The sequence below is a fragment of the Lingula anatina genome, chromosome 6 (genome assembly GCF_051362555.1).
Source record: "Lingula anatina isolate TDL-2025a chromosome 6, LinAna3.0, whole genome shotgun sequence".
NCBI classification, from domain to species: domain Eukaryota; kingdom Metazoa; phylum Brachiopoda; class Lingulata; order Lingulida; family Lingulidae; genus Lingula; species Lingula anatina.
The window spans coordinates 7,228,677-7,243,553 of NC_141772.1; the positions used below are offsets into that span (position 1 = coordinate 7,228,677).

Genomic DNA, 14,877 nt, shown 5'->3' on the forward strand with positions numbered 1-14,877 from the left:
TCAATTTTGATGCAATATTGCATATTGCTTTTAATGCTAAAACAACAACAAACTAAATCAAAATTTAATTATGCACAACGGATAACATCGATATTTAGAATCTGTAACTAGGATAAGGCTTCAGGCCCATGACAGTTCAGTGAAGACTTTGAAAATGCCAGAATGAGAAAAATGAAAAAAATTCACAAATATTTGCATAAATTCAAGAAAAAATAAACAAATTAATAACCAAACAAGCTTGTTTTCCAATTTTTTCAGTTATATGTCTATCACAAGAATCATTCTTGTACATTACAATATAATTTAAAACACAGTGCCCTAAATGAGTTTTCTTCAATTTTGGTACAATATTACATAATGCTTGTCTCTGTAAATAAAAGAGCTTTCGTTGTCACTTGAGACAGACTAAGGCGACTGACAGATGTTCTTGTATAACAGATGAGCAATGGTCTTGCCCACATCACCAGTGTGAATGGGTTCCCCTGGAATCTTAGGCATTGATCCACAAAGATAATGGACTGCGTCACATCTTCCATCAATATGCTGATTTGTAATATGAAAAACATCAAAAATATCCACACCTAGTTTAACCATATCCTTTTTTATCATGTCAGTAGCTGCAGCTTTTGAAAATCGATTGGATGTTCCTTGCACATGTCCCCCAGCAGGGATGGTGACAAAATAAATTTTGATGTTGCTAGTATTTGGGTTCGATTTCAAACTTTTCAGATAGTCAGTGAACTCTTTGGTTTCCTTATATAGCCGTGAAGGTCCATCATTTTGTTTTGATAAAGTCCATAAACCATAGCCAATCACAATCACATCAGAATTAGTCCATTGCTGTTTAGATGACAGGTACTTTTTCAAATTTTTTTCAGCCTCATATGGATACCCACCCCACATAACTCCAATGCTGTCTTCAAAATGATAAAGTCCCTTTTTCAGAGGTAGAGACATAAAAGTTTTCTTGATTCCAAGCAACTCTAAAAGGTAAAAAGCTGTATATCGCATGTGAGAATCACCAACAAAAGCTATGCTGGCTTTCTTTCTTTGACATTCAGTCAGTTCCTTGGTTGTCATGAAGTGGAAGAGACAATCATCTTCTGTAAACCACAGCCATGTTCCATTCTGTTTTATCCATTTGCCATTCCTGTATTCTAACGCAGTTTTCTGTTCACAAATCTCTTTTCTAATTTTTGTCTTTTCTTTAGCTTTACCTGGAGTGGGACATAACTCAATCGGCTTGAATGTTTTTGCAATTTTTCCAGGGCTATTCTGCAAAAAGCCATGCCTTCTATAGGCCTCAAAATCAACATACTCCAAAGTCACTTTTACTTGAACACACTTGATGCTTGGCCGCCTACAACACACTTCATAAGTTCCATTGAAATGATCCTGAACTGAACAAAACAAACTCTCCTCCCCCTCTGCCAAAGTACTAAAACTGCTTCCCCCTGATGTTGGAGATAGAATACCATGGTCCTTAGTTTTGGTCCTTTCAGTTATGATTGCTCTTAAGTGGGTAGTGCCCACCTCAGTGTGCATTTCGTGAACATATTGCTTTACTTTATTTTGATATATACGGTGTGCATCAGAGTTCTTCAATCCAACAAACATAGAGGTTGTGTCGTTCTTGCCAAATTTTGACCAGCAATGATAGAGTTTTTCTGCCTCATGGTACTCTTTCCCAGGGTTAACGCATGGCGAGCTCTTCTGAACACGTGTCATCCTGGGTTCAGTATCATTTTTCCAGACTTTAGTCATAAATAACAAGGAAACTATCGAGACAAAACACCCAGTCACAAACAATCTTCTGAAAAGCGTCATAGTTGTTGTTAGTCAAGTATATACCAAAAAATAATTAAAAGGTACTTCTTCTTAAAAAGCAAACATATATCAGCAGTTTTTGTACTAAAAAACCTTCACTGTTAGTTGGGGAAATAATATGAGTGAGGGTCCAATTTGGTATACCCGTTGCGTGGATGTCACTTTTTATCTCTTGACATGAGTGAAACGCTCATATTATTTAGTTCGAATCCCATTCCTGTGACTTGTGAATGCAACTCTCTTCTTCGTCAGTGGTTGTGATTTCGAACTTTGTTTCCTGTACTCCCAATGAGATATGAATAAAGTTTAATTTACTGTGACCTGTATATTGATGATTTTATTTCCTGTGAATTGTGATCTCTACCCTCCTCAATGGAACCCTCAAGAGCGGCTGGTGCTGTGACTGCATTAAAAATTACTTACTGCATCTTTTACCACTTGATAATTCAGTAGGACAGATTCAAACCAGCATAACGACCATCAATTTTTTATAATAAAATAAAATAAAATAAGATATTCAGAAAATGTGACTTGCAAAGGAATTCAAGCCAAGTGAAGTTCAAAGTTGCACCTTGAAATCATCAGTATGTAAAAAATTTAATTCTAACAAAAAATTATATTATTTCCAGAAAAGTCAAACAATAAGACATGTTTTCCAATTGAAGCTTTATTTTAGTCCTAAGTTACCTTTCTGTAAGTTTGAGAAGAGCAAGTGACATGGTTTTCCTTGAATGGTTACTATGGAGGCAGTGCCCAAAATAGGGTTTTCCTAATTTTGATGCAATATTACATACTGCTTAACAGCATGATGACCATCAATTTTTTATAATAAAACAAGTTTATAATAGATATTTAGGAAATGTGACCAGCAAAGGTCTTCAAGCCCATGGAAGACCAGAGTCACACCTTGAATATGTCAAAATGTAAACAAGAGGTACTGTAATGAAATGAGCTTCATTCCATTTTCAAAACTTTTTTCACATCAAACAAAACTAGAGGATCAGAGAGGCGATACCGCCTCCGAATATTGTACCACCAGCTGGAGTAAGCGCATTCGTATAGACCCCCCCCCACAAAAAAAAAGGAACACCACCAGTCTTGTGCTTGACAAGCTGTAAAAAAATGCAATCAACAAGAATTCTCAAAATATGCAAAAAAAATATATATAACTAAAAATGGTACAATCAAAGTTCAGTTCATCGTAAGGTAGTTCAAAGGTCAATTTCAAGGTCACATTTAGATTGCCAGTACATGACTTCCTATTCAAGTTCAATAGTAACTATGGACCTATCTCTGCCAGTTTTGGAGATGAAAGGGAACCAAAATTTGCAAAGTTCAATTCACGATAAAAAATAGGTCAAAGGTCAATTTCAAAGTCACATTTAGTTTGCCAGTATATGACTTCCTATTCAAGTTCAATAGTAACTATGGACCTATCTTTGCCAGTTTTGGAGATAAAATGGAACCAAAATTTGCAAAGTTCAATTCATGATGAAAAGTAGGTCAAAGGTCAATTTCAAGGTCACATTAAGATTGCCAGTATATGACTTCCTATTCAAGTTCAATAGTTACTATGGACCTATCTCTGCCAGTTTTGGAGATAAAAGGGAACCAAAATTTGCAAAGTTCAATTCATGATAAAAAGTAGGTCAAAGGTCAATTTCAAGGCCATATTTAGATTGCCAATATATGACTTCCTATTCAAGTTCAATAGTAACTGTGGGCGTATCATTGCCAGTTTTGGAGATAAAAGGGAACTAAAATTTGCAAAGATAAGTTCATGGTGAAAAGTAGGTCAAAGGTCAATTTCAAGGTCACATTTAGATTGCCAGTATATGACTTCCTATTCAAGTTCAATAGTAACTATGGACCTATCTCTGCTAGTTTTGGAGATAAAAGGGAACAAAATTTGCAAAGTTCAGTTCATGATTAAAAGTAGGTCAAAGGTCAATTTCAAGGTCACATTAAGATTGCCAGTATATGACTTCCTATTCAAGTTCAATAGTTACTATGGACCTATCTCTGCCAGTTTTGGAGATAAAAGGGAACCAAAATTTGCAAAGTTCAATTCATGATAAAAAGTAGGTCAAAGGTCAATTTCAAGGCCACATTTAGATTGCCAATATATGACTTCCTATTCAAGTTCAATAGTAACTGTGGGCGTATCATTGCCAGTTTTGGAGATAAAAGGGAACTAAAATTTGCAAAGATAAGTTCATGGTGAAAAGTAGGTCAAAGGTCAATTTCAAGGTCACAGTAAATTGCCTCTAATGACTTTCTATTCAAATTCAATAGTAACTATGGGCATATCTCTGCCAGTTTTGAAAATAAAAGCATTAAAAGGTTGCAAAGTTCAGTTTATGGTGTAAAGTAGGTCAAAGGTCAATTTCAAGGTCAGAGTAAGATTACAAGAATATGACTTCCTATTCAACTTCAATAGTAACTATGGACCTATCTCTGCCAGGTTTGGAGTTAAAAGGGAAACATATTAGCAAAGTTCAGTTCATGGTGATAAGTAGGTCAAAGGTCAATTTCAAGGTCACAGTAAATTGCCTCTAATGACTTTCTATTCAAATTCAACAGTAACTATGGGCGTATCTTTGCCAGTTTTGGAGATAAAAGGTAACTAAAATTTGCAAAGTTAAGTTCATGGTAAAAAGTAGGTCATAGGTCAATTTCAAGGTCACATTAAGATTGCCAGTATATGACTTCCTATTCAAGTTCAATAATAGCTATGGACGTATCATTGTCAGTTTTGGAGATAAAAGGGAACCAAAATTTGCAAAGTTCAATTCAAAATAAAAAGTAGGTCAAAGGTCAATTTAAAGGTCACATTTAGATTGCCAGTATATGACTTCCTATTCAAATTCAATAGTAACTATGGACCTATCTCTGCCAGTTTTGGAGATATAAGGGACTAAATGTTATAATTTTGGAGTTACAATAATGTGCCATAAATTTCCTACAGAAAAAATTAATTAAAATAAATAAAAGGTCATTTTGGTTGAAATTCTTGAAATGGGAGGTTTTCAGAAGTTCCAGATGTTCAAATTTCATAAAATAATGTCATTTTTGACCAGAAGTTGTCTGCCTTGCCAAGCCTTATGTTTTATTTTCCCGGGGTTCAAAATTTATTATCCATTAACGTACTGCACATTTTGCTTTCACCACCAATATGTACTTCTGATACAGCGTTACTCGAAAACCGAATGGAATACAAAAACATGGAGACCACTTCCAGTGTTGGGCTTTACATGCTCTACAAAATGCACAAAAGAATGGGTCTCTAGCATTAACGGTTCCCGAATTAGAGACAGTTTTCAGTTTTGGTATCTTATGGCCGCTACTCCCGTGAAAATGCACCGCTTGACCCCAAATTCATGGAGATGAAAGATGACCCAAAGGGTAACACTTTCCAATAATATTATATTGTTTAAGTCTGTATAGTGTCTGAATAACAGGGCAAATAAATTTTTTTTTGTAAAAAATTTCGTTTTTTTGAAAATTTTGGCTCGTTTGACCTTGAAATAAAGGTCAAAGGTCAAATCCAAGGGCATATTTGAAATCTACACATATGACTTTTGGAAAGCCAGCTGTAGAAAATTTTCCCATAATTCCTTCTGTAGGGTAGATAATTAGCATTTAATTTTGCCATTTTTGGACAAGGGTGCATTGCAATGAGTGCCACACCTTGACCCTAATACCGACAAAGCCCAAATTTTACGTGGAATGAGTTGAGATTATAGGTGACCTAAATCCAAGAGATGGGTACGGAGGCCCTTACCGTCTACGAGGAGAAGCTGTAACGGTAACATGGCGGCAGAACAATCCGGACGGCACTAAAACCATGTGTACTGCCAGCGCTGGTGGTACAATAATCAATTTACTGTCATTTTTATATGATCAACTAAGAAAATTGTTGAAATAAGAAAAATATCAATAGAACTATTTTAAATGTCTAATATGCTCTATTCTGAGATTCTGAACATAGTGAATGATTTAATCTGACAAACTGCAATGATATGAATTCATTTCCATTTTTGACACTTTATTACACAATACACCAAAACAGGTTTACCATCTTTTTTGTATAATCAACAACTTACAATATTGTTAAGATACAGAAAATGTAAAATGAACACTCTTACTTATCTAATTAGTTTAATAATGAGACTCTTAACATGCATATGAATTAAATCTGAGGAAAAACCATTTACATACAAAAAAGGCATAACTGCACATATGCTGATAAAAGCTAAAAAAAGCATAACTTTTGAAAAAATGTCCTCGTCATCCTGATTTGGGAACTTGACCTGCATTTTATGAATATTCATGAATTCTTTAAGTTTCAAGTCAAAAGGTAAAATGGTTTTCCACTTATCTTGTTGTCTGTGTTGCAAATATGATTCAAAAAGTGAAAAAACAGCATAACTTTTATGAAAATGACCTGTTCATGCTGATTTTCAATCATGACGTGTTTTTTGAATATGCATCAGTTCTGTAGGTTTCAAGCCAAAAGGTACAAGGCAGCAAAGCTGTCAAATGTACAGACAAAAAGCAGACAATAAAAATGCACAAAACAGGCTACTGTCAATTCTGATGCAAAAGTACATTATGCTTAACTGCAAATTCAACATCAAATTTTAATTATGCTCAACAGGTGATACCAATGTAAGTGAAATGTGTAACAAGCGTAAGGCTTCAGGCCCATGGGAGTTTAAGTTCACACTTTGAAAATGCCAGAATGAGAAAAATGAAAATTTCACATAAAACTGCTTAAATTCAATAATAAATGATAACCCATTTGACTATAAATAGCATGGACATGTAAAAAATTTGATTACCATTTGGCTTCATGTCCATGGGAGCTTCGAGTCCCACAATGAATTTGCCAACATGATAAAAATGAATATTTCACTAAAATGTATAACTTCCAGAAAAAGAAGCCAATTAGACTGCTTTTCCAAATCAGGCTGCATTTTAGTCCTTTGTTTCTTTTTTGAAAGTTTGACAATCATAAGTAACATGGTTTTCCCATAATGGTCATCATGGCAGCAGCACCCAAAATTGTGTTTTCTCCTATTTTAATGCAATATTACATAATGCTTAACAGCATAATGACCATCAGTTTTTAATAATAAAAGATCCATATCATGGATTTTCAGAAAATGTGACTAGCATGGGTCTTCAAGCCTGTGGAGGTTCTAAGTCACACCCTGAAAATGCCATAAGTGAAAAATCAAATTTTCACAAAAAAACTGTTTAATTGTTAGAAAAATTTACCAAACAGACTGCATTGCCTATTGAAGCTTTATTTAAGTCCCATGTTTCTTCCTGTAAGTTTGAGAACAGTAAGTGACATGGTTTTCCTTAAATGGTCATCATGGGAGCAGTGTCCAAAATAGGGGTGTCTTCAAATTTTGATGCAATATTACATAATGTTTAACAGGATAATTACCATCAATTTTTAATAATAAAATATTAGTATCATGGATATTCAGAAAATGTTCCTAGCAAAGGTCTTCAGGCCCAAGGAACTTCAAAGTCACACCTTGAAAATGCCAAAATGTAGACAAGACAGCACTGTCCTGAAATGTGTTTTTTTCAATTTTTAACAATTTTTTAACATATAACAATTTACTGCCATTTATATATGATCAACTAAGAAAATTGATGAGATGGGAAAAATATCAATAGAACAGTGTTTAATGTCCAATTTCCTCCATTCTGAGTTTCTGAACATAGTGAATGAATGAATCTGACAACCTGCAATGATATGAGTTTATTTCCATTTTTGAAACTCTATTATACAATATATGATAACAAGTTTACCATCATTTTTACATAATCAACTAACAATGTTGTAAAGATGCAGGAAATGTCAAACAAACACTTTTACGAATCTTATTAGTTAAATAATGAGACTGTTAACATGCCTAAGAATTGAATCTGAGGAAATGTGAAAAAAACAGCATAATGTATAAAATAATGGCCTGATTATGCTGATTTTCGAACTTGACCTGCGTTTTAGTAAGATTAATTACTCCTGTGAGTTTCATGACAACAGGTCTATCAGTTTTCCTTGAAATGTGTTAACAGTGTTGCACATATGCTGAAAAGTGAAAAAAAACAGCATAACTACTAAAATAGTGGCCGGATCATGCCGATTTTCGAACTTGATCTGCGTTTTAGTAAGATTGATTACTCCTGTGAGTTTCATGACAACAGGCCTATCGGTTTTCCTTGAAATGTGTTAACAGTGTTGCATATATGCTAAAAAGTGTTAAAAACAGCATAAATTCTACAATAATGGCCCGATCATGCTGATTTTCGAACTTGACCTGCGTTTTATGAATATTAGTCAGCTCTGTAAATATAAAGCTAAAAAGTAAAACTGTCTTCCACTTATGGTGTTAACGCTGAAAGTGCACGGCGACGGCGACATGATTGGCGACGGCAACGGCGACCGCGACGACAGACGCAGGTGATGGCAATATGTACAGACACATCTGTGTCTGTACATAAAAATGCTTTTCCACTTAACGTGTTATCTGTGAACGTGCACAGCGACAACGGCCATGACGACGACAACAGACACAGGTGACAGCTTTATGTACAGACACAAATGTGTCTGTACATAAAAACAGCAGAACTTTTAAGAAAATGTGCCAATGAAGCTGTTTGAACTTGACCTGCATTTTATGAATATTCATGGATTAAGAATGTTTGAAGACAAAAGGCCAAATGGTTTTGGAATTCTTGCATTATCTTTCAAAGTGCACTGCAACAGCAACAGCAACTACAGAAACAGGTGATGGCTATATGAACAGACATCTAAAGAGCTTGCTATTGTCATTTAAGACAGACTAAGGCAACTAACAGATGACTTTGTATAATAGATGGGCAATGGTCATGCCCACATCACCAATGTGAATAGGATCCCCTGGCAACTTAGCCACAGATCCGCAAAGATAATGGAGGGAGTCACATCTTCCATCAATATGCTGATTTGTAATATAAAAAGTATCAAAAATATCCACCCTTAGTTCAACCATGTCCTTTTTTATCATATCACTAGCTGCAGCTTTTGAAAATCGATTGCATGTTCCTTGCGCACGTCCCCCAGCAGGGATGGTGACAAAATAAATTTTGATGTTGCTAGTATTTGGGTTCGATCTCAAACTTTTCAGATAGTCAGTGAACTCTTTGGTTTCCTTATATAGCCGTGAAGGTCCATCATTTTGTTTTGATAAAGTCCATAAACCATAGCCTATCACAATCACATCAGAATCAGACCATTGTTGTTTAGAGGAAAGGTACCTTTTTAAATTTTCTTTTGCATCATATGGATACCCACCCCACATAGCTCCAATGTTGTCTTCAAAATGATACAGTCCCTGCTTTAGTTGTTGAGTTATAAAAGTTTCCTTGCTTCCAAGTAACTCCAAAAGGTAAAAAGCTGCATATCGCATGTGAGAATCACCAACAAAAGCTATGCTGGCTTTCTTTCTTTTACATTCAAACAGTTCCTTGGTTGTCATGAAGTGGAAGAGACAATCATCTTCTGTAAACCACAGCCATGTTCCATTCTGTTTTATCCATTTGCCATTCATGTAATCTAAAACAGTTTTCTGCTCGCAAATCTCTTTTCTAATTTTTGTCTTTTCTTTTGATATACCTGGAGAAGGACATAACTCGATTGGCTTGAATGTTTTTGTAATTTTTCCAGGGTAACCCTGCAAAATGCCATGACTTCTATACGCCTCAAAGTCAACATACTCCAAAGTCACTTTTACTTGAACACACTTGATGCTTGGCCGCCGACAACACACTTCATAAGTTCCATTGAAATGATCCTGAACTGAACAAAACAAACTCTCTTCCCCTTCTGCCAAAGTTCTAAAACTGCTTCCGCCAGCTGTTGGAGATAGAATACCATGGTCCTTAGTTTTGGTCCTTTCAGTTATGATTGCTCTTAAGTGGGTAGTATCCACTTCAGTGTGCATTTCGTGAACATACTGCTTTACTTTATTTTGATATGTACGGTGTGCATCAGAGTTCTTCAATCCAACAAACATAGAGGCTGTGTCGTTCTTGCCAAATTTTAACCAGCAATGATAGAGTTTTTCTGCCTCATGGTTCTCTTTCCGAGGTTTAATGCATGGCGAGCTCTTCGGAATACGTGTCATCCTGGGTTCAGTATCATTTTTCCAGACTAAAGTCATAAATAACAAGGAAACTATCGAGACAAAACACCCAGTCACAAACAATCTTCTGAAAAGTGTCATAGTAATTTTCAGTCAAGTACACACCAAGAAATAATTAAAAGGTACTTCTTAAAATTAAAGCACTATAAGCATAATATGCAGTTTTCGTAATGAAAGCCCTTCACTGTTAGTTGGATATATAATATGACTGAGGTTTCTGTTTGGTTTACCAATGAAAGTCGCTTTTTATTTACTGACATGAGCGAAATGCTCATATTATTTAGTGTGAATCCCATTCCTGTGACTTGTGAATGCAACTCTTCTTTGTCTTCTGTAAAATGAAGTCATTACACTCACTGATCTGTGATTTTAACCTGTGGTTCCTGTACTCCAAATGAGATATGAATAAAATTTTATTTACTGTGATTTGTATATTGAATCATGATAATTTTATTTCCAGTGAATTGTGATAACTAACCCCCTCAATGGGTCCCTCATGAAGTAAATGGTTCTATGAATTGTTTATTGCATCATTTACCACATATTCCAGTAGGATAGATTCAGAGGTCCTGCTGGCAATCCACGTCTTATATACTTTATTTCAGATGAGTTAAAAGTTTTTCTTTGTAAATATTTAATGAACCATATGTTTCGTCTTCCATATCTTTTGGTTAACCTTCAGATGACGTAGAATCATGACAACAGATTTTGTTAAGTGTCTACATTTTTAAAAATCTTTTACATAGAGGTTTATAATGTTCAACTCTGAAAAGAATTTTTTTTATTTTTACCAAACTTAATAGAGTTAATTTAATTTTTTTTCAAAATTAATACCATAAACATGCACGACACTAGTGTCTTCAGTCAGAATCTTTCTGTTGCATTGTGAATCCCTTACTTATATGAGTCTGGCAATAACTGCTTACAGTCATTTGTTTTGGATTATAGCCTGTTAATGTGAGCTAGGGAGAGTTGTTCTCTTGAAATTGACAGATGGATGTTTAAGATGAGTTTCATAATAATCATCATTATCAGTATTTTTGAAACTCAAAATTTGATGTTACTATACATGACTCATTCTTACTCCTTGTTTTAATCTTGAATACATTCTAAATCACATTTTCAAGAACTGCATCAAAATTGAAATTCATGTATGCAGTGGACAAAGTCATAAAATAACTTTTTAAAAATACTGCATACAGTCAAAATTAAATTCTGTCCATTTGATTATTTATTTCACGGTCTGACATGTATTCTTTAACTGGAGAAATTGACAAAAGAAATGGAAGGGAATTTAAGTTAATATACAGTTGTTGGTTTTTCTTTAACAGAGATATTTTAATATGAGTTGTTACAGAATTATATATATATATATGGAATTATAATGTGGAACTTGAAAGGATCAAGCTGTCATCAGTCAATCAATTTTAAACTACCCCTATACAAAACTCACGCTGCGGTTGAAGATGTGAATAATGATATTCCTTTTGAAGCTTGACTTGTGTTAGGTAGCAAAGACCTTTGTTTACATAGGAGTGAAACTCTCCCAACTGGGATATGGAAATGTTATGCCTGGTGAAGAATACATTTCAACTGATCATGTCAATTTCAAAAGATGTGATATTACTGCCTATAATTTTCTACAATTATGTAATAGCTAGAAGACCACTGGGAGAGAGCAGTTACCGGTATTATATACATCTTTTGATCAGCAGAAACTGCAGATCCATAACATTAGTACCTGTTGCTCCTGTAACCAATAAATCCTGCCCATTATTAGCTTGTTTAAAGAAGTTATAGCTATTATTGTCATTCAAGAATTCAACAGCATCAAGGTCAGCACTTAAAGTCAAGGTCATGGGGTCAGCAAATGCGCCTGCTGCATCTGTGGGACCATCTTGTCCATCAGTACCTACACTCAGAAACTGGATGTTAAAATCATTTTTATATGGACTGTCAGAAAATAACATATTCAGTTCTATGGCTGTTGAGTGGGCCATTTCCTGGTTTCGTCCACCCTGACCTTGACCTTTGACACTGACTGTAGTCTCTCCACCACATATTACACACAAAGGCTGGCCAGAATTTTGTGCCTGTGACACAGCTCGACGCAAACTATTCACAGCTTCTTTTGTCATTCCTGTCTGTACTAAGCTAATTTCTGCCTTAATCAGGGACTTATTAGATGACATGTGTTGCTGTTTGTCTTTAAATGACTCACAGATAAAATGGGCCATCTTCCCAAACATCACACCAATGTCTCTTGCCTCCCCCTCCAATTGGTCAGTGAGGACAAATGCCACATACCCCAGGGCCTCTGCTTTCTCCACTGCTGCCTTGATGGCAATACTGTTACTGCCTATGATAACATTTTGCACCTATTTGTCAGAAAAAAAATAAATCAGTAAAGTCATTTGGCTCATGCTTTAAGGTCTTTTTGTCATACAATAAAGAAAATATATATAATATACAACTTATTTCAAGGGCTTTTTGATCAACTTTTAAGGGTTTTGATTCCCTGAGAATTTACATAGTTATTAAGTTAAAATAGCTAATGTGCTAATTATTGCAATACATACGTACTGATCTGTATTTTTTTTATAAAAATGGATCGCCTCTCAATGTGACTATAGCTTACACCAGAAACAATCTACTTGAATCTGATATATAATCCTAATAAGCTTGTTATTCCCAAATCAAGCTATGGACTTTTCAGAAGCCTGTCTCACCAAATAAACTAAGCTTGGAAATAGGTCTAAACAATTATAAGTCATCAAAACTTTTGCATATTGCAGTTCATATTAAACCCACAGTAGTCTGCTTAAGGAAAGACTGGTCAGAAACATCAGTCATACCTTTCCTGTTATAAAAGAGGTGCAATTTTTGATTAAATTGAACTGCTACTATAACAGTATTGACTTACCTCGGGTCAAAGAAGACTATGATTTTGATCTAAAAGTTTAGACCAATTTTTGGACTACAGGTACCAGTTTCACAAAAAACTTAATTCAGGTTCCATGGCTCAGAACTTCATAACAAGGTTACATGGTCATATCTTACCCTATCAGGAACAGTGTAACAGCACTTTCATGGAAATCCTAGTCAACTAAGCCAGGGAACTGACTTCAGTTTTTTTGTGAAACTGGGGCCAGCTCTTCTGTGAAACAGGCCCCTAGCCTAGCTACTGACATTAGTCAGACTATATCAGGACTAAGCTGGTATTGGGATGGTATATATTTTACCTGATTCCAGTCACATTCAACACTGTCATCACTCAGAAATCTGTTAGTTTCAGTGGATGAACATCCCTTTTTGAGAGAGTTTTCATTGGCAGCACCCTTTTGAAGAAATGTCAATACTGACTTTGGCACCTTGTCAACTAAATCTAAATCTGAAATAAAGGAAAAGCAAAAGGTTTTGATCAATCCATCAATTTTGGAAACTGCTGTTATTATGACTTATATGTGCTGAAATAACCACAGGACTACAATAGGAAGAGAGAGAGGGGGGGAGAGAGAGAGACAGAGACAGAGAGAGAGGTTGAAGCTGACTTTTTTATACACAGTATGAATAATATTGTTAAAGGGATCAATAACTTTATTTTTCATTCAAAATTGCTATGACCAAAACAATCAACATAAGTCAAACTAGTATGGAGATATGTATCCAATTTTTGCTGTAAAATCATTCACATATTGCTAAAAAAATCTCAGTCTGGAAGCATTTCAGCCTTTTTAATCTTGGAATTAGAAATATTTTACTACTTCTAATTTTTACCATGAAAAAAAGAGGAAAAGACTAGGCTTACCAGCAAAGAGGTGAAGACACTGTTGAGCAGAAGACACGTCCTTCACAGTGGGACCACTTGCTATCATATCCAGAGGGTCTCCGACAATGTCTGACAATATCAGTGAAATCACCTAGATTTACATAACAATATAAGATACAATACAGTTCTGATCAATGATATTCAGTGCTTCCAAGCCACATCTGATTCAGTTATTATTGTTGTCATCCTCTGCAAATCCTAAACAAATTGATATTATCATGAATTTATGGGAGAAGATGTGTAAAATCTAAATCACTAAATCGATTTTGTTGAATCTTTCTAGTTTGGTCTTCGCTCATTTTTTACGACAATGCTACTTGTGATTAAAGTAAAAATAGATCTAAACAACTGGTCCATCTCTCTAAAAGATCATGGCAGATGTGTATATGAATATGCTGTACAATATATGCAACTTCATAATATTACATTATACTCTGGCACATTTACTGCTTACTTTTCACCTTTTTACCTTTCCTGCCCTGACAACTAGGAAAATAACAAGAAATTGGATGCTGAAACTGGTATCATAAGTCCCTGAAGCGACCACAGCATCAGCAAAAAAGAGAGAGAGAGAGAGAGAGAGAGAGAGAGAGAGAGAGAGAGAGAAATCACTCAAATTTTCAATCACCTTAGCAGGCTGTGCCATCCGGGCCAGTCCTCCACCCTTCAGAACTTCAATATTCTTCCTTACAGTGTTCATAGACTGTATCTTGGCCCCAGCCTTTGACATCAGTTTGGTGGTTTCATTGACCTCCTCCAGGGTGATAGGGGCACAGGGCAGGGGGAGCAGGGCAGATCCTCCTCCTGGAAATAACATGAAAGCATATTATGGTAATTATCAGTACTTTATTTACCAGAGTCAATGATCTGAACCCCACCCCCTCTCTCCTGCTTGTTTGGGAATAAATAAATTTAATTAAAAGCTCTTGAAAATAACATTTTGGCTTTGGGTCACAAAGTACTGGGTATATTTTTGAAAGTGTCTAAAAATGATAAATCTTGAAAAAGTAAAAT

At 35.2% G+C, this 14,877-nt stretch overlaps 1 protein-coding gene across 4 annotated transcripts in view; it reads right to left on the reverse strand.

Moving 5' to 3' along the window:
* Positions 1-14,877, reverse strand: part of LOC106151329 (glycerate kinase) — a 19,247-nt gene continuing 4,370 nt past the window's right edge. For all 4 annotated transcript variants that reach the window (XM_087016294.1, XM_013524546.2, XM_013524548.2 and 1 more), the window contains 4 exons: positions 14,492-14,667; positions 13,843-13,954; positions 13,277-13,425; positions 1-12,412 (listed from right to left, as the gene is read on the reverse strand). In XM_087016294.1, the coding sequence (XP_086872420.1) occupies positions 11,726-12,412; positions 13,277-13,425; positions 13,843-13,954; positions 14,492-14,667 (1,124 nt within the window). In that variant the 3' untranslated portion in view covers positions 1-11,725. The remainder of the gene's footprint in view (positions 12,413-13,276; positions 13,426-13,842; positions 13,955-14,491; positions 14,668-14,877) is intronic.